The 20,036-nt window shown below is 44.3% G+C and overlaps 1 protein-coding gene across 4 annotated transcripts in view; it reads left to right on the top strand.

The window, feature by feature from the left end:
* GRAMD1B (GRAM domain containing 1B) overlaps nt 1-20,036 on the top strand; it is a 218,406-nt gene that overhangs the window by 52,502 nt on the left and 145,868 nt on the right. Inside the window, exon 2 of one of the 4 annotated variants that reach the window (XM_081172500.1) lies at nt 12,793-13,637. In XM_081172500.1, coding sequence (XP_081028626.1) covers nt 13,294-13,637 — 344 coding nt within the window. In that variant the 5' untranslated portion in view covers nt 12,793-13,293. Of the gene's footprint in view, nt 1-12,603; nt 13,638-20,036 lie in introns of those variants that run through there. The other 3 variants (XM_081172499.1, XM_081172502.1, XM_081172501.1) reach the window with 3 other exon arrangements.

Genomic DNA, 20,036 nt, shown 5'->3' on the forward strand with positions numbered 1-20,036 from the left:
ACAGCTTAAATAAAATATCAGAAATCCAAAGTGTGAAAAATGATGCTTGGCAGCACTTAATATCCTTTAAGTGTCATCCATTTTATTTGCCAGCACTGCTTGGGATCCTGCTTTCTTTTATATCAACAGGCAAAAGTGGAAGGGGGAAATGAAGTGAGTATTGCATATGAGGGTTAGGACTGATTCTAAGACATGAATCTGGATGTCAGATAGGTCAGGTGCAGCACAGAGGCCCGGTTATGTAAGCTACGACAGGCACAACATCACGTTTGTTCTTGACATACAGCCTTAGAAAAATCTATGACCTTGTTTAGCCAAGGCTGACAGCCAGCATAATAATCAGTGGTTATTAATTGCCATAGTATTCGCCTATGAATGTAAACTGGGAACGAGGCAGAAAATGCCATAATGTTCCTGAGTAAATCACATGTCTGCACAGTTAATACTTCAAAAAGTTATGGCCAGCCTCCCCAAAAGCATCTACTGTGGTCTGTGGATAAGGGAACACTAGATATTAGGGTGTTTCATATTTATGCTATGGCTCAATACCAAGAGGGTTAAAAGAACATCACCTCTATCCCAGATAGTAAAGGTAAAGGGACCCCTGACCATTAGGTCCAGTCGCGGACGACTCTGGGGTTGCCGCGCTCATCTCGCTTTATTGGCCGAGGGAGCCAGCGTACAGCTTCCGGGTCATGTGCCCAGCATGACTAAGCCGCTTCTGGCAAACCAGAGCAGTGCATGGAAACGTCGTTTACCTTCTTGCCAGAACGGTATCTATTTATCTACTTGCACTGGTGTGCTTTTGAACTGCTAGGTTGGCAGGAGCAGGGACCGAGCAACGGGAGCTCACCCTGTCATGGAGGTTCAAACCACTGACCTTCTGATCAGCAAACCCTAGGCTCTGTGGTTTAACCCACAGCGCCACCTGCGTCCCTCTATCCCAGATACTGTACCCTTATTTTAGCTCCTGTGATATACACACCTGTACATTCTCTAGAGGTGATCGCATAGCGTGAAGACTGACTGAATGAGGGCTGGCGAGTAACAATGTTTCTACCCAGAATTTGTGAAACAGAGAGAACAGTCCTATGTACTGTACAGTGGTACCTTGGGTTAAGAACTTAATTTGTTCTGGAGGTCTGTTCTTAACCTGAAACTGTTCTTAACCTGAGGAACCACTTTAGCTAATGGGGCCTCCCGCTGCCGCCGCACGATTTCTGTTCTCATCCTGAAGCAAAGTTCTTAACCCGAGGTACTATTTCTGCATTAGCGGAGTCTGTAACCTGAAGCGTCTGTAACCTGAAGCACCTGTAACCTGAGGTACCACTGTACAAGAAACTGGTGTAAGTTAAGAAAGTGTAAAGTTATGCCAGATCTAAACCCTGTTCAGCAGTGAGGCTGCTGCTGCACTGACTAATGCTGCCAGCTGGAAAACAAGCCTTTAAAATAGTAATCTGTGCTGGGTTGCTAGGCCACCTGACCAAGCTAAATGAGTTTAGGGTCATGTCCACATTCTGCTCCCGCCACCCTGCCAATACATCCCTTTTGTGGACTTATACCAGTCTTGGCTCACCCACCTTAAGCCTGGCTCAACCAGGGTGAGCTAGTTACTCCAGGGGACTTAGGGCCGGGGACTTAGCACAGAACTGCCCCTAATTCAAATAGAAACTTATTTGTGAATTTATCAGATCTAATTTCTGTTTCATTTAGAGTATTTCTTGCTGATGTCACTGATTCTACTCAGCAAAAATGTAGAAGAAAGCGCACTAAAGAGTAATTGCTTAGTAAAAGTACTAAAGTACTAAAGGGTAATCAGGCATTGGCTGATAAGGAATGGAAAGATGCTAGCTTGCTTAGCTAGCAGCTTACTTTATCTGGTTGCCTCGGCAACACAGGAGGAGGTTGCTCTTTGCTATCCATGGTTGTGCAACTGTTTCCGTCTACATACTGCAGCCAGGCAAAGGGTCAGCAATGGGCTTGTTCACATTTGAGCATTATTTAGCTGTTAATCCACTCCCCCCCCCATTCGAATTAGACTGGAGTAGTCCACAGTCATGCATACAGTATTGAGATTTGTACATGAGATGCAACTGGGGTCTTTCTCATTCCCATCAGTGGGTCTTCCTTCTTGTGTTTGTCCCTTTCTTCTGATGTGTTGATTATGCTGTGCTGATGGGGCATGCACACAGATAACTGTGCATGTACCATTATTATTATTATTATTATTTGAAAATCTACCCAGGAAGTGCACAAAAGCGATAGTCAGCCATCTGTCTGTCTGTCTGTCTATCTTATCATCTATCTATCATCTATCTATCTATCTATCTATCTATCTATCTATCTATCTATCTATCTATCTATCTATCTATCTACATTCAGGAGCATGCCAGGAATACTTACCACCACATCGGTAAAACAAATAAAAGCGATTGTAAATTCTCAGCACACACTTTTCAGATAAATTTGCTGCTCAGTATCTGGTGTTGACTTTTAAATGTGGTTTGTGCAGTTTCCTGGTTTTGTGCAAATCTGAGGGATCCAGGGAGAGAGAGAAAGAGGGGGAGAATGGCTTGGAAGAGAAATGAAAGCCTAAGAAAGTAGTGGGTATGGCAAGGGGAGTATAGCAGAAAGTGACGTTTGATCCACCCATCCAAAAACATAGAAACAAATTGTCTGTGGACCCAAGTGGATTGGTTTGGAGCTTGTTTTCCTCCCAATTTATCCCTGTATTCATAACTCATCCTTGTCAAGTGAGTTTCCTCTTTGCTTAAGGACATGAGATCTGCCTTGCTAAATCAGACCAGCAAGTCTGCTTCTTCAGCAAAGTTCACAAGAATCATAGAACTGCATTCAACTACCATTTGAAATTAATGGAACTAAATTAGTCATGTCTGTTAATTTCAGCAGGGCTACTCTTGAGGATGACTAACATTGGGTGCAATTCATGGCAGCTAGCAGTTGCAAGATGGTCCTCTGGAAACTGGCCAGTGCTCCACCAGTAGACCACAGTCTACCATCACCACATCCATTGGGTCTTTTGGCCCTTGAAATCACCCTTAATGTTTATAATAGGTAAAACATGGGCACACAGTACATGCAATTAATCTTGTTATGTTTTTAGAAGTTGTTTGCTCACCCTGAACTTGGATTATCTGTGTCATAATAACAAAATACACAAATTTCCCATATACTTCCCATTTTGAAACTATTTCCCATTCTTTCAAGAGTCTGCATGGTGTAGTGGTTACAGTACCACACTAGGACAAAAGTTTCAGTTCTCTCTTAGCCATGAAGCTCACTGGGCGAAGCTTGGACTAGTAACTATCTCTCACCCTAATTTACTTCTTGGGGTTCCTGTTAGGATAACACATAGTAGGGTTTCACCCATTAAATGATCAGAGCAGCTTGATAAACTGTTAAGCAGGATAAATTATATTGATATAGGGCTGCCTAACCTGTGCCAAGTAACTAAAGACGGAGAAAGGGATTGTGGATTCAGAGAACAGTGATGCTGGAATATTGGAGGACCAGGTGATGGGAACTCTGCCACATTCCTATACCAGGGACGTGCCCTTGGCCCTACTGTACCACATTGGCTACGCTTCTGCAATATAGCTTGTAGGTGGCTTCCTTGGCTGTTCTGTGGGGTGGGTCCCCCCCCCCCCACATTTAAACAAGTGAGTGCAAGAGGATTTTTATTTTTCACTTGTCTGTAAAATATTTCCCAAGCAGCTCCCTTCTGAAGGAAGAGCTGGAAGAGAAAATGCCTTCTCTGCCACCCAGGCACTTAACTCATTTCGGAAATTTCCTCTAATGGTCCCTCTGCTGAGATTGTGGGTAACAGGGAGATGATGGATAGAAGTGGAATTTAGGAAGCAATTTCTACATGCTTATTACAAAATGAGTTTACCCGTTGGGAGGCAGGGACTGTCTGGCTCCTTCCCTGGCTCTGTGGCTCATGGGAGTTCAGATCAAGTTTTAAACATTTCTGCTTATTAGCTCTGTGCAGAGGGGAAATGAGAGCAATGGCTCCCTTATGGACAAGGCGTTTGGTGCCTCGCATGTTACTTGGCACACCTCCCATCTTTGCAAAGGAAAAGCCCCGGCAGTTGGGAGTTCAGCTAAAGGGAGATGCTTAGGATTGATTCACAGCCATCCCTTTTGTTAACATCTGCTTAGCAAAATGCTCATCACTTGAAAACTGTGGCTGCACTTGATGTGTAAAAGGAAACTCGCAGTTGCGGAAGGGAGAACTTCCCAGACTTCACTGCTAGGGAAGCAGCCTGGCAAGATTGCTAGAAAACTCCCCAAGCCCAGATTAAGTAAGGCCCTCCTTTTTGCACAAGCATTTTGGGTGGAATTTGAGTCAGAGCAGCCTTTTCCGCCCCTTAGTGCTTTGTTCTGTTTAGTTGTTTGCTTGCTTGTTTGTTCCTGTTGTTAAATATTTTGTTCATGCGCTGTGCGAATTATTTTCACACTTTTGAACACCACACCATGACCTTCTGAATAAGAGGAGTTAAGGAATATTTTTAAATAAAGTAAAAATCTGAGCAGAATGGTCATATACAGTGGCTCCAAATGGCCTTGCATTTAGCCATAGGTGACCAGGAATTGCATGCACATGTTTAAGTGGGATGATGGAGGGGGGTGGATTTAGTGGGGGGGGCATCCCATTTTGCCACCTGAGGCAAAATGGGTATGTGCTCTCTCCTGCCCCTGACCCTGCTGGAATGCCTTGCCTGCCCCACCATTTCTGCCACTGCCAGAACCCCATTCTCACTGAGTTTCAGCAAGGGTTTTGCAAGGCCTTGCCACTCAACTTCTCCACCCTAGGGGCAGGGAAAATGATCAGCAACGTGGCACACAGGAATGTCTCCCTCTTACTGAAACCTGGTGAGGGGGGCTGTTCCAGCAGCAGCAGAGTGAGTGGGGTGCTGCCTCTGTGCTTCTGCCACCTAACAGGTGGGCCGGCTCTGTGGAGGAGGGAGAAAGCGTATTGTCCATCCTTCCACCCAGTATAAAAATGTAGTGAAGTTTATGCAGCAGGGACAAATTCTCTCTGCTCCTCTATCTATCAGAACAACAACACCATAATTATATTATGGGAAACGACTTGCAGAAGTGTGTATATTTACAAAATGGCATGGAAAAATGTGTATATTAGGAGAAATTTGCACTGAAATGCAGAATTGTTTTTTTAAAAAAACCACACAACACAAATTGCTGCAGAAATATGAAGAACAATGGTAAATTTAAGACCAGAAAAAGCAGAAACAGGTCCATCCATTCCTAGGTACAAGTTATAAGATTTGTGTGTTCTTTGCGTGGGCAACTGGCTTCTCTACAGAAGGCTCCACTGACCAGAGCTACTAGAGCATGAATTTTCACAGAACAGGAGCAAAATATGTGCTGCTCAAAGACCTTTTGTACTTGCAAGCTGGTTCCCCTGTGATTAATGGTGTGTGCTATGAGCTGTGACCCAAGATGAAAGTACTATGCAGGTATGAGAGATCTACTGAGTGCTCAAAGGAAGGGCAACCTCTCCTCTCTTTGGAAAGCACCAGAGTGATACAGAAACCCAGGAAGCAAATGTCACCTCTTAATAACTGGGACTGTAATACACCCAACAGCAAAAGATGCTGTTCCGAGTTGTACAGAGACTCTGATTTATTGCAGGCTACGAAGCAAAATGCACACATCGTGTGAGCAGGACACAGGACTTGCACAGATTCCTTTTGTTCTTCCTCTTAGTTTGTGCTCACTGAGTGTTTCCACAAGCAAGGCTTAAACTGCACAGCTGCCTCCCTCTTGCTGCTTTGCAAGAACATTCCATCACTTTTTAATGTAGAAGAGAAGGCCAAACTGGGCATTGGTCATGTGACTGAGAATTCTGGCCAACAAGTTTTACGTAGTGTTCACAGGACAGCCAATTTTCTGGGTTTTTTAAATAATAATTTTTATTAAAGATTTCGTAGTTTACAAAAATACATGCATGCTCTCTTTTTACAAGTTGTTTTTTCTACGGATCTGTTGCGAGACATTAGTGTTGCATGCAGTATAAGGTTGGGAAGAAAGGGGGGAGGGGGGATGGTGCGTGGGGTGGGTGTAATGCTTCTATTATTCTACATAGTGTATGTATGGGGTCAGCATCACTTGTATGGGTTCTCTTTCTATTTGCTTGTTATATTTCCTTGGTGGTGAGAGAGGTTGGGGTGGCCTAGGGTGTGGTTGGTTGTCTTTGGTTGGCTGTAGTGAGATTCGTTTATATGTGTGAGGGCATGGATTTTTGGATCAGGTTAGCCATATGGATTCGTATTCTCTCGGTGGATTCTTGTAATTGTCTTGTTGGGCTATGTATGTGATAAAGGGGAACCATACCAGAGTGAAGGCGTCGTCTTCTATTTGTCCCCCATTTGTTTCAGTTTATTGGCTAGCTTTTTTAGTAGTAGTAGTAGTAATAATATTAATAATATAATAATAATAATAATATTTTTTATTTATACCCCACCTTCCTCAGCCAAGGCCGGGCTCAGGGCAACTAACAACCAATAATAAAAACAAGTTGAATGAATGCAACTTAAAAACAAGGTTAAGATGCAACATTAAAACATTAAAATGCAGCCTCATCACAGGAGGAGAAAAGAAAAAAGAAAAAGGGGGAGGGAATTAAATTGACTCCAAGCCAAAGGCCAGGCGGAACAACTCTGTACGCTGTTTCCCATACAATTTGATACCATTGATCCATGTTTACTCCTAACAGGTCTCTCCAGTGTCTGGCTATGATGCTTCTGGCTGCTGAGAGTAGGTGGGTTTTGAGCACTTTATAATGTTAGTGGGCGTTATTATCTTGGCAGATGTTCAGTAGGGCCAGTTCTGGGGTGACTTCTAATACCTGCTTAGTTATTTTGCATGCTTCTTGCATGACTGATGTCCAGAAGGGTTGGATTTGGGGACATTCCCACCGCATGTGGAGGTATGTGCCTGTGGAGGTGCAGCTTCTCCAGCATTTTGGTGATGCTCCTGGGCGTATCAGCACTAGTTTCCATGATGTTAGGTACCATCTGTAAGTTATCAATATATCGCTAAAGGCCTTTACATAGTAAAAGGGAATAAAAGGAAACTTTCATCTAAAATCCTACAGCGTAACCTGTAGCAGTTTACAGCATAAAAAGAAATTTACGACATTAAAATTTAAGATTGGAATGCATTCACCTAGCTGGGATGGAGCTTCTTGGCTGCCAGGTAGCCAAATTCCATGCTTTAGGCATGGACTGTGTGAACCTGTTTAGCACTGTGAGGATTTTCCTCAGTATGGGAGTAATGGGTATGCTGTGGTGGGGATATTTTCAATTATGTCTCTAATTTTCTGTTTTAACAACAACATTCAAAATAGCTGGGTGAAAAAAGAGCATCTTTAAAGGACATTTTTTACACATAAGACGAAAGCAGCTCTTGACCCAGTTAGTTTTTAAAATATATAGTTTATGGGAGTGTTCACTTTTTTTTTTTACTTACACTGAAACTGTTCAGAGTTCCTGTTCTTCTCCCCTGCCTCTCTTTTTAGTCTCCCTCCCCAAATCATTAACCCCTTTTGGCATTGACTTGTTCTCTCAATAACAGCTGTAGTAAATTGAGGGTATGTCCCCACCCATACATTTAAAGCACATCCAATTCCTATTAAAAGCACAAGGCTTCCCCCAGAGAATTCTGGGAAAGATGGTTTGTTAACCCTAGTGGGAATCATAGGATTGTTATGGGAAAACTACAGTTACCTGGATTCTTTTTGGGGGTTATAAAGGTAAAGGGACCCCTGACCTTTAGGTCCAGTCGTGACCGACTCTGGGGTTGCAGCGCTCATCTTGCTTTACTGGCCAAGGGAGCCGGCGTACAGCTTCCGGGTCATGTGGCCAGCATGACTAAGCTGCTTCTGGCGAACCAGAGCAGCGCACGGAAACGCCGTTTACCTTCCCACCAGAGTGGTACCTATTTATCTACTTGCACTTTGACGTGCTTTCGAACTGTTAGGTTGGCAGGAGCAGGGACTGAGCAACGGGAGCTCATCCCGTTGCGGGGATTCAAACCGCCGACCTTCTGATCGGCAAGTCCTAGGCTCTGTGGTTTAACCCACAGCGCCACCTGCGTCCCTTTGGGGGTTATAGTGTGCTTTAAATGTGCACTGAATGCACTTTAAATGTATGGAGTGGAGCTGCATATATGTGGAGGGGCAGGCTAGCTCCTCACAGAGACAGGGCTCACTATAATGAGAGTTCAGTACTACTGTCAGTGTTTGGTGCCACAGTGGCTGTGCTGCAGAGGCTGATTTGCACATGCAAATATATGTCAGGAAGCCCCCTCTGTTTTTGCTGCTGTCTTTTTTCCCTTCTCCTTAAGTAATGGGAAGTTCAAAGCTGTCTTTCATGGTACGCTCTCCATAAGAGACATGAGCACTCTGCAAAAATCTTACTTGGCATTCATAATCAGTGAAAGCAGAATCAGTGTAGCCTCCAGAGTCCACAAAGACACATCTCTGTTTCAGTTACCCAAAACTACCAGCTCTAAGGTAAATGCATTTTAGATCCAGTGTGTTTCTCAGAAACCATGTGCATCTCACATGGCTGCCCAGGCAAACAGGTGTAGAAGGTTTCTTGCCCAGATTAGCTAGCTATTTAATCACTTTGTGGTTGCTTTCATAAATTAGGGGTGTAGGGTGGGTCTTGTCTCAAACAATCTAGATCTCTAAAGGGAAGTGATAGTCCCATTCCATCGCTGGCAGGTTAAAACTAGCCATTTGAAGAGCAAGAGAAACTGTTTTCTTGTGAGATTAAAGGTAAAGGTATCCCTGCCCATACGGGCCAGTCTTGTCAGACTCTAGGGTTGTGCGCTCATCTCACTCTAGAGGCCCAGGAGCCGGCGCCATCCGCAGACACTTCCGGGTCACGTGGCCAGTGTGACATCGCTGCTCTGGTGAGCCTGCACCAGCGCAGCACACGGAACACCGTTTACCTTCCCGCTATAAAGTGGTACCTATTTATCTACTTGCACTTAAGGGTGCTTTTGCACTGCTAGGTGGGCAGGAGCTGGGACCGAAAGACGGGAGCTCACCCCGCTGTGGGGATTCGAACCGCCGACCATACGATCGGCAAGTCCTAGGCACTGTGGTTTTACGCACAGCGCCACCCGCGTCCCGCTCTTGTGAGATTACTACTGCTTAAAATGCTGAAAGCAAGCTTTTGAGACATGCAGGACTCATAATCATCTACTACTACTACTACTACTACTACTACTACTACTAATAATAATAATAATAACAATTGTACCCCACCCATCTGGTTTCCCCAGCCACTACAGCTGAAAGCAAGCTTTTGAGACATGCAGGACTAATAATAATAATAATAATAATAATAATAATAATAATAATGCCCCACCCATAGATGCTCAGAAAAGAAGATATGACTGTCCCAGGCAGCAGATTTACACACCCAAGTTTCTGGACTCTATTGTCTCAATATGGAACAAACTTGCTCCGTCTTGGTGCTGAAAAATCTGCAACTATAGTTAAAGAGCACAATCCAGTACTATAATGTTTTCCCCTTCTCCTGCCTATTTCAGCTGACAAAGACTCCAGTATGATTCGCAAGCTGGTTGCATTCAGTGTTTTAAATGCTAGTTGCTTCAAATAAAAGTGCTGTGTGCCCTGCTCTGTGGGACCAGTGCTTACAAGCAAGACTTTGCTTTAGCTTTATACTTTAAAGAATAAATAAATTACTAATCTTTGCAGTAGCACCAGTCTTTTCCCCCTTAAAAAGCAAGAACTCTCTGCCCTGCCCTCCCTCAGCGCTTGTCACTGGTATTTTTCACGCCATATCATGAGGAAGGTTGTACTGTCTCTCTTGTTACACAGCTCCTGGATTTCAAAGAGCATCAGACAGGTGTCCAGTGTCCTCTATCCAAAATTAAAAAGTGACACCGAATGTTATGGCATAAGTAAGCGTTGCCTAGTAATGACAAAATCTGCTTAGAAAACTTCTAGTAGTAAGAACACCTTGTACTGTTTTGGGAATAAGAATCAAAGCAAGAAATGGAAGAATCCACTTGGGGGCAGGGGAGACATGCCTATTAATTTATTCTTTCATTTAATTTTTCATTGATTCCCTGTCTTTCAGCCTGCTAGAAGTCCTCAAACCATCTTTTCATCAAAATGATAAAACTAAAAAATTACCTATTGACCATAAAACAGCATGGTGGTTTTGTTATGTACCCACCCGTCCAATGATTGCAGCAAATTTTGGGTTGCTGTGATTCACTGCTTATTTCTAAGGCTGTATCCTCAGTATGGATCTAGATATGTTTCAGAGCCATTTAACTCTCCAAGCTCCCAACCAAGGAACCTGGGAAGTGGGTGTTCCATGATGGACTTAGCGATTTTTCACAGAAACTCCTAGCATTCTCTCAAAACCACAACTTCTTTCTTGTACTTTTGACACTTAAGAACATACTGTAAGAAGAGCCTGCTGGATCAGGCCAGTGGCCCATCTAGTCCAGCATTCTGTTCTCACTGTGGCCAACCAGATGCTTGGGGAAAACCCACTAGCAGGACCTGCAAGCATTACTCCTCCTGCCATGGATGCAGAGCAAAGCTATCGTGGCTAGGAGTCACTTGCAAGTGGTGAGTGTCATACAAAACCCAGTGTGCAAATGAGAAGCTGGGGACTTGCAACATCGGTGTGAGGGGCACAGACCCAAACTGTGCTTGCAGTATAAAAATACCCCACTAGTTAGTAATTTGAGCACAATACTTTCTTTCCCCTCCATTTCTTTTAGGACTGCGTTCAAACACCCATGATGGAAGCTACAGTGGAACCTTGTGTTAGGTACCACCCTCCTTACGAATGCTTTGGGTTACGAGCTCCGCTAACCCGGAAGTAGATGCCTCTTGTTGCGAACTTTGCCCTGGGATGCGAGCGGAAGTGGCGTGCCGGCGGCGCCATTAGCGAAAGCGTGCCTCGTGTTCAGAACAGTTTTGGGTTACAAACGGACTTCCGGAACGAATTAAGTTCGTAACTGGAGGTACCACTGTACTGTTTTGACATGCTCTTGGAGGACCAAATCCACCTCCAACCTCTGCAGATCTGTTTGTTCAGCGTAACACTGTCATGTCTTGTTCCTTTTGTTGACTTTTCTGCAAGGCTGGATTCCTTAGGAGTTCCTACCTGCTCGTGAAATGCATCTAGTTCTATTGTTTTCGACATTTGCCTCTCCAGGAGGCCTCCTTACAAACTCCTGACTTGATGCTCAGATGCCCTGTTCTGTTCGTCATAATGAGCATTCCGCAAATAAACATTGGTCAGGAGCAAGTGACACAGGTGGCCACTGACCACAGAGAAGCAATTAGGAAAGTGAAAACAGCATCTGCAAGGAGCAAGAGTGCATCAGCTGCTAGGCAGCATGTGTCGGGGCCCCACAAGGGTTAGGTTTGACGGCTTAAAATTACTCACAGCTCCTTACAAGGAGGAAATTGCTCAAATGAATTTTTGTGAAGCACTAAGATAATGCATACTACTCTCTTTCCCTTTACTTGAGTCAACCCAGTCACAAAGGGAGTCTGAGAATGCAAATATTATCTCCTTACGTACTTGCCTTCCATTGAATGACAGATTAATGTATTTGTCTGAGAAAGAGTTTCATCTGTGCTGGGAGATCTGTGATGGACTAGAACTAAACTAGGCTGCAGCTATCAAGGGAGAACCGTGGCTGTGGATCTCTTGAGTTTTTCAGCATCTTTGTATTTGTTTCTTTCACTACCATCTGAAGTTATGCTTGGAAGAGATCCATTTCTCTTTTGCACTGCTTTATAGTATCTAGGGCTTTTGTCGTGACGTTTCCCACTGTCCCGTCTTATGTGCTTAGATGTCTTTGCATGTCATCTGCCAGTCTTTCTGAAATGCTGTCAGCATAGCATGTCATTTTGGAAGCAGCCCTTCACCCTGAAACCTCTCTTTCTGTCTTTCACATTATTTGGACACTTCTGCAGGAATATGTGATGTGTACATACGCAATAATGGCCCCCAGGCTCACTGAAACTCTTTTGCCTCCCCTGCAGTCCCTCGGGGACCTCTTTAATTTTGTGTTAGACAAAACTCGGCCAATTTTACCTTGTACAGATCTCATCCAGGAATTTCCCGGCTCATCTTCTGGCTTTCTTCCAGATTCTAGGAGTTTTATTGGAGACTTTGCTTTTGCTTTTTCCCTTTAGGTTGCTTCAAATTTCAAAAAGGAAAGCCATTTAGTGCTGCAGCCTGTTAGCTTCTCCTTGGCTTTTGCCCGCCCCCCTTCTCCTACCTCCCTTGACTTCAAACAAGGCACACACAAAAAACTATTTAGCAACAGCTGAAGGCTTACGCTGGAGGTCACCAACTTTCCCCTCCTTCGGCAGGGTGGGACATCTGGCCTGAAAGGGGGAGATGGAGGGAGAGAGCAGCCAACCGCCTGGTAGGAAAGGTTTGTTTTCATTCCTCCTCTGTCATGTGCCGCAGTGTGGCTGATCGGAGCAGCACATTTGGTAACAGAGCCCTTGTCCCTTGAGGTTAAGTGTATGGTTACACTTGCAGCGGCAGCAGCTGCCTGAGCGTATCAGCAACAGGGGGAGAAGACAAATCCCCCCTCCCACCTCTTCTTCTCCTTTGCCAGTTTTATCATATATCACTGCTTCCTTCCTTCCTTCCTTCCTTCCTCCCTTCCTTCCTCCCCCGCTCTCTCTTTCTCTTTCTCTTTTCTCTGACCTCCTCACAGCTTCCCACCTGGTCACTCCAGAGTGCACACAGCGGAGAGTTTTGTCAGCCCAGCTCCGGAGGAGAATCCTTCAGCCACTGAGCAAAAGGAGAGCCAAGCAAGGACTGCTGGAAGCCAGAGCAGAGCGGAGGGAAGCTGGTTGGTGCCAGCTCGGCTTCCATGTGTGCCTGCCCCCCGATGCTAAACCGGCTGCTGCAGCTCTGAAGGAGGCTGACTGAGCATGCGGGACAAAGTTGCTCTCGGGAGTTGAAGGACTTGGGCTAGGAAGTCAAGAGCAACTTTCAGCGAGCTGGCTCCCTCCGGGCTCCCGTTAAATGAAACCACCTGAGGAACATGAGATTTCCTACTGGAGAGGGAGGGAGGATGCCAAGCCCGGTAAGGAGGGAGAAAGGCGCATTTTAAGTCTTCAGTGTTGTTTGCATTGAGTGGGGTGGGAGAGAGAGAGAAGGAGAGAGTGTCAAGAGTAAATGAGGGAGGGAGGAGAACTGATACGGGCACCTGATGCCAGCTGCAAAGATGACAGAGACCCTCCAGCTCCCGGCACTGCAAGTCCCGGAGCAGCAGGTGGCAGAGTGCGGCCACGCCTGGTCCAGTTCGTCCACACCGACCCTGCGCCGAAGGCGGTTCAGGATGCGGCGCGCAAGGAATGTCCAGGATCCGAGCCTAGAGACTGCGCCCTCCAGCAAGGAGTTCCTACAGCTCCCCTCCATTGAAATCACCCCTTCCAGCGATGAGGACACACCTTGGTCTAACTGTTCCACTCCCAGCGCCTCTCCACGGCGCAAGCGCTTCCTTCTCCGCAAGTGGTTGAATGTGAGGGAGAAGAAGGAATGCAGTGAGAGCAGGTATGTTGCCTCCTTTCCCCTCTTCCCTTTCCACCTTTCCATCTATGAAGAAGAATCCTTCGAGAACTGGGGACATGGGCTTTTCTGTCATTTGACGTGGCCCATGTTCCACGATGTCTCCCTCTACTGGCTAAACTAGTTGAAGTGGCATGCAGATTTGATACTTGTTGGGCATGGTTTTCTTAGTCCTTTATTTCAGACAGCAACGGAACGCTAAACAAAACACGTGGAGCAGTTTACAAATCAGGGATTCGTTGTAGTGCTTAGATGGGCTAATGATGGGCTTGCTTCCACCATGATGCTGATACCCTCATATTTAAACTATAGCCATGTGTTAAGTGTGTGTGTGATTCAGATATCAAAAGGGGGAAATTGCACATCAGTAAACTCTACCAGATTAGGGTCCCCTGCCCACAGATCACATCTTCAGGTAACTGGTAGCTGCATCTGTGGATGATGGTTCATATAGGCCTTTGTTCCTTGGACTAGAAATTTCTAATGCAAGCATGTAATCATTAGAGGACCCTGAGAGTTCTGCATAGCATAAGTCTCTGAGACATTTCTGGATTAAATATATGATAAAAGGTAAAGGACAGTTAAGTCCAGTCGTGGACGACTCTGGGGTTGTGGCGCTCATCTCGCTTTACTGGCCGAGGGAGCTGACATTTGTCTGCAGACAGTTTTTCTGGGTCATGTGGCCAGCATTACTAAGCTGCTTCTGGCGAAACCAGAGCAGCACATGGAAACGCCGTTTACCTTCCTGCCAGAGCGGTACCTATTTATCTACTTGCACTTTGACGTGCTTTTGAACAGCTAGGTTGGCAGGAGCTGGGACTGAGCAATGGGAGCTCACCCCGTCGCAGGGATTCAAACCGCCAACCTTCCAATCGGCAAGCCCTAGGCTCAGTGGTTTAGACCACAGCGCCACCCATGTCCCGTATTAAATATAAGCGTTTACCTCAATTCCTCTTATTTTTCACAATTTGGCAAGTAATTATTAAAAGTACCAGTAGCTAGTGAAAGCTGATGATCAAACAGTTTGAAACTCATTATGTTTACTTGGAAGTAAATCCTATCTATTGAAATCAGATTTAATTCCAAAGAATTATGTGTAGGATCACAGCCTTCAAGAGATGCCTTATCTGAAAAGCAAATTCCTTTTTCTGCTGTAACGAAGCTGTCAGTAACGAACTGTCCTTTGTTAATTAATCATCTTCCTTTATCACTTAATTAACATTAAAATATCACAGTATCCATAACTAGGCAATATCTGAGGATGCTTAATGAAGACAACACAGCATCCCTTGATAGCTGCTATTAAATTCCAAATCAAATTCCACAATTTGTAATTAAATAGTTGATCAATTAATCCCATGTTACTCAATTGACTTTAATTCCCCCCGCTGCCCTTGTATAATTGTTTTGCATCAGCCACTTTTCTCTAACCATCAGAACTAGCAGCTTTTAAAAATAAATAAAGTGGAGATTGTTGTGCCCTTGCATCAGCTGTAAGAATAAACATTCTATCAGATACAAAAGACAACTTGGTACTCCAAATACCTTGAGTGACTGATGAAGGGTGGAAATGGTTGTAAAGTGAAACACAGCAATGCATGAAGTGTGGAAGTATATTTATGGCAGGAGAGGATGCAATATGTTTGATGAAGAGTAGTTTATAACATCTTAATAAATATTAGAAAATTAAAAATGCACACAAACATTGTCTTACTGGATCAAACCAAAGGGCCATCAAGTCAAGTGTTCTCTCCAACAGCGGCTAGCCAGATGTTTTTAGTTACCCTCAGAGCAGGGAATGAAGGCAACAGCTGCTTTTGCATGGCAGTTGATTTCATTTCCCCAAAATTTCCCTAGCTGTTAATATCTGCATTACGTTTCAGCTTTTAGGTGACGAAAAAAGCATTTTCTGGAACTATACCAGAATATAGTGCAAGTTTAGTCCTCATTTCCATGTTGTTTGCTTCAACCAAAAAATACATTTACAAATAGTATTAAAATGAGTGCTAAACTTGTGCTATATTCCAGTATAATTTCATTGTAGTTCTGTAAGTGGCTTTTGCATTGTGCGGAAGCTTAAAAATCATGTTAGGGAAAAGTCAGGAAAACGGAATGAATGGCTGTGTGTATGTAACCTTGCGGTGCAGTCTGCCTAGAAGTGGCTTTTATATTATGTGAAATCTCAGCTACAATGCAGAAATGAACAGTTAGGGGAATGGGGAAGATGAATGCAGTCAAGGTCTTTTGCCTGTCAACCGCATCACATCTCCAGTGGTCCCCTGCCTCTACACAACCACAAGTATCTGAGAGTGTGGAGCTGTGCAAATGGCTGTGCGCTGATTAACAACTGCTCAAGTCGTTGTTCACCACAGTGCCCAAAAACATTTTTGAAATGGCGTTTGGAAAAAGGCTAGTACATGGATTAGGAGTATTAACATACCAAGACCAGCACGACAACTTGGCTCTTCCTATATTGCAGATTCCAAATCCATCCTGTTGTTGCCATGGAAAATACGTTTGGCTTTTCGCATGAAATTCCTTCTCTGTCCAACAATGATCTCTTCTGTAGAGGTTGAAACCTTAAGAAATGGGAAGAGGATAACAGGAGTTCTCAGGGATGGAGAAGGAAGAAACAGCAGAGACTGTTGGTCTGGCTGCGGAGTATTATCTCAGCGGAGATAACATCGGAGATATCTTGTGGACATGCCCGATTTCATGAGTTAAAGGAGTCTTAAGTTAGCTATTGGTTAAATCTTCGTAATTTTGCACAGGAAGAAAACAGTTTTCAAGAAAGTTATGCACTTTGTTTTTTATATCACTCATGCATAGCTCATAGCAGATACCATCTTAAGAAGAGGCATTCCCTCCTTGTGTAGGAAAATTAACTATCCCTCTCTAACACAGGGTTAGTTAATTATGGCAAACTTAACAGCCCTGGTCTCCTGGAATGGTGCACAAACCACTTGCATCCCCAGGTGTCTTCTTCATTGTAGTTTCCTCAGCTCTTGCCATGGGGCATCAGACACACCATTTGGGGGAGTGTATGCCACGAAGGGTGCATACAAAACTAACAGAAGTTTGAGTGTGACAGATTTTCAGGGCTTAAGTACTGACACCATTCATGCAGAGCAGAATACAGCAGGTGGAATGGTGCCTCTTAGTCACCCATCGCTGGCTGGCAGTTGGAATCCCTTGAACACTTAGCTGCTCTGGGAATGGGATTTCAGAATTTATGCAGCAATGGTTTGTCCGTCATTCCATCATTTATTCAATTGTGTAGTTCTGATGTTAAAATATTTCTTTTTATTATTAGTTTATTTCTTTTATTTATTACATTTGTATACTGCCCTTCATCTGGAGACCTCAGGGTGGTTCACAAACGTGGTTTTTATAGCACTTCCTGGGCATGCAGTTCTGTAGGAACAGGAAATGGGTCACTATGGGAAATGAATAGTCAAGTCATTTTCTTACCCATCTTCACCAAATTTGCCTTTATAAATAATACACTGACCAGCTTCTGTCAAATGAGTGGTGATGGTAGTCAAGGCAACTGGATAGCTGAAGTGAGGTAAAGGTGACATCCCACAGGGGAAAAAATAAAGCAGCTGTTTAAGGAGAACAGTATACAAGATGTAGTATTTTCCATACCATGTTTTTGTGACTTAAAAAAAAAGTTAATTTATCTCTCTCTTGTGAGCCTGTGATCTGGAAACTTTTATAGAGCCAAGGAAGACCACATGACACATTCTGACCAATAGTTGCTGAGGCTCTGTTGCTGGTCTGTCTCCTTTCTTTCCTTTTGGCTAGAGTAAGGTTACCAGATTTTTTTCAATGAATCCGGGGACACTTTTCAACTTCCTACTAAATAGATGGATTTGGTCAGGGGACTGATTTGTAAATCCAGGGACTGTCCCTAGAAACAGGGACACCTGGTAACCTCAGGCTAGAGTTCTTTCCTTTTGGCTAGAGTTGGGTGGTGACAAACAGGAAGAATCTTTTCCCAGCATTCACCAGCTCCCCAGTACAGAATGACTGGATAGTGCTCTCCAGTTTTCTCTCTGAGGAGGGCAGCTGTTTGGAGCTATTGTTGGGGTGAGACTCTGCATTTCCTGACAAAGCTGTTGGTACACATGAACCTGCGAGTACATTATTTACTGCTGGGAAATTTAAATGGCTGCTATATTGTCAGAAGGGACGCGGGTGGCACTGTGGTCTAAACCACTGAGCCACTTGGGCTTGCTGATCAGAAAGTCGTCAATTCAAATCCCCACGACGGGGTGAGCTCCCGTTGCTCGGTCCCTGCTCCTGCCAACCTAGCAGTTTGAGAGCACGTCAAAGTGCAAGTAGATAAATAGGTACTGCTCCGGCGGGAAGGTAAACGGTGTTTCCATGCGCTGCTCTGGTTTCGCCAGAAGCAGCTTAGTCATGCTGGCCACATGACTCAGAAAAACTGTCTGCGGACAAATGTCAGCTCCCTTGGCCAGTAAAGCGAGATGAGCGCCGCAACCCCAGAGTCGTCAGGGGTCCTTTACCTTTTTTATATTGCCAGAAGGCAGAAGTGAAAACCATGAGATTTAGAACAGCCAATCAGATTTTGAATGCTTATGGCCAATGGACATCACAATATAACACACAAAACAATCAAGACAAATAATTCAGCAGGAAGTTAACATACATTTTCAGAAATGTAAATTAGTTTTAGAACAGGCCAGGGTACCATTGTGAATAATCAGTGAGAAACCTTCTGAAGCAAACATTGGTGGTCTGAACATCTTAAAGGACATGTCTTTGTATTTTTAAATCCTAGCATTAAATGCATTGGGAAACCTTGACACGCAGCTACCTCCCTCTTCCAGAAGCCCAAATGTGCCAAATGAAACCCAATTGATTCTTTTTTGGCATCACGACATGTCGGGGGATGCTAATGAAGCAGATGAATTGGCAGCTCTGGATAATGACATTTTAAAGCCAATAGCCACATGACAGAGACAGTGGAGGAACAAGAGTTTCATTTCTTGTTCCCACAGTGACCTCTGTCTCTGGTTTGGGAAGATGAGAAAAGAAGATTTGGCCCTTTGATGCTTTCAGTTCTGCAGAAAACGAAGACCAAGCTATATGTGAGTGGCTTGTAGTTCCTCCTCTGAGGCTTTTACAAAATGCAGCTGCAGAAGCCACAGTCGAAAAACCTATGGGGAGTGTGGGGCAGAAGGGGGCTTCTTAACATTGTCACATTTTCTGCTCAAAATTCCCAGCCCCCTGATTGAAATCTTGGGGAAAGGACATAGTGGTTGCTCATTAGTGTCAGATGCAGAAGAAGGTTGCATAGCATGTAAGAAATCTGTGAGGACCTGGATTGATGTTGCAGACGTTTTGATCATGATTAATGATTGTACATGGACTACTTGTACTTTTTTCTCAGGCAGACTAAGCTATAAAAGAGAAAACAAGGTAATGAGCAAATCTGGCTTTTAGTAAAAGGAAATATTTAAGTGACTTAAAAAGCAAGTATGGGCTATGCTGAGGATGTTCTTTGAGGCTGATCTGAAGTATGGGCTATTTGACAAGAGCTGAGATTTCTGTCTCAGTCTGAGCAGCTCTAGCCATGAGGAGGTCACAAAGTAAACTAACTGTACTGATGAATTCAAGGTCAGCTAATGAGTTACTGTACTTCACGTTATGAACCTCCATAAAACTCCTGCCCCCAGTTGTCACATGAGTTGGATGTATGGCCCATTACAGAGCAGTCGCTAACTAAAGGGTGTGAGGACTGAGATCACAGACAACATTTTCCATCTCTCAACTTCATAATTCCATCTCTCAGCTTCATAAACTGTTCTAATGGATCAGTTGCCACGGATCTCTGTTATATATCAACTCATCTGCAATGAGAGATGAAATTGGGAAGTCGAGAAGCTGTTGTAAGTCTGACCTGTGCTACAACTGTGGTTTAAAATGACTATGTTAGCCAACATTTAATAGTGAGATTGTGCTCCCTTCCCTGTTACTGGGAAGAAGAAGAAGAAGAGTTTGGATTTGATATCCCGCCTTTCACTCCCCTTCAGGAGTCTCAAAGCGGCTAACATTCTCCTTTCCCTTCCTCCCCCACAACAAACACTCTGTGAGGTGAGTGGGGCTGAGAGACTTCAAAGAAGTGTGACTAGCCTAAGGTCACCCAGCAGCTGCAGGTGGAGGAGCGGGGAATCGAACCCGGTTCACCAGATTATGAGTCCACCGCTCTTAACCACTACACCACACTGGCTCTCTCACACTGGGAGCTGTTCCTTTAGAAAAGGTTTATGCAGTTTAGGAACTACCAAGCTAATCAGCCCTCCATGAATGGCAACTTAGGAAGAACATGGCAAGACTCCAGTTTTTTGCTGCCTG

This window comes from Podarcis bocagei, assembly GCF_964188305.1.
Source record: "Podarcis bocagei genome assembly, chromosome: 15".
In the NCBI taxonomy this organism is placed as follows: Eukaryota; Metazoa; Chordata; class Lepidosauria; order Squamata; family Lacertidae; genus Podarcis; species Podarcis bocagei.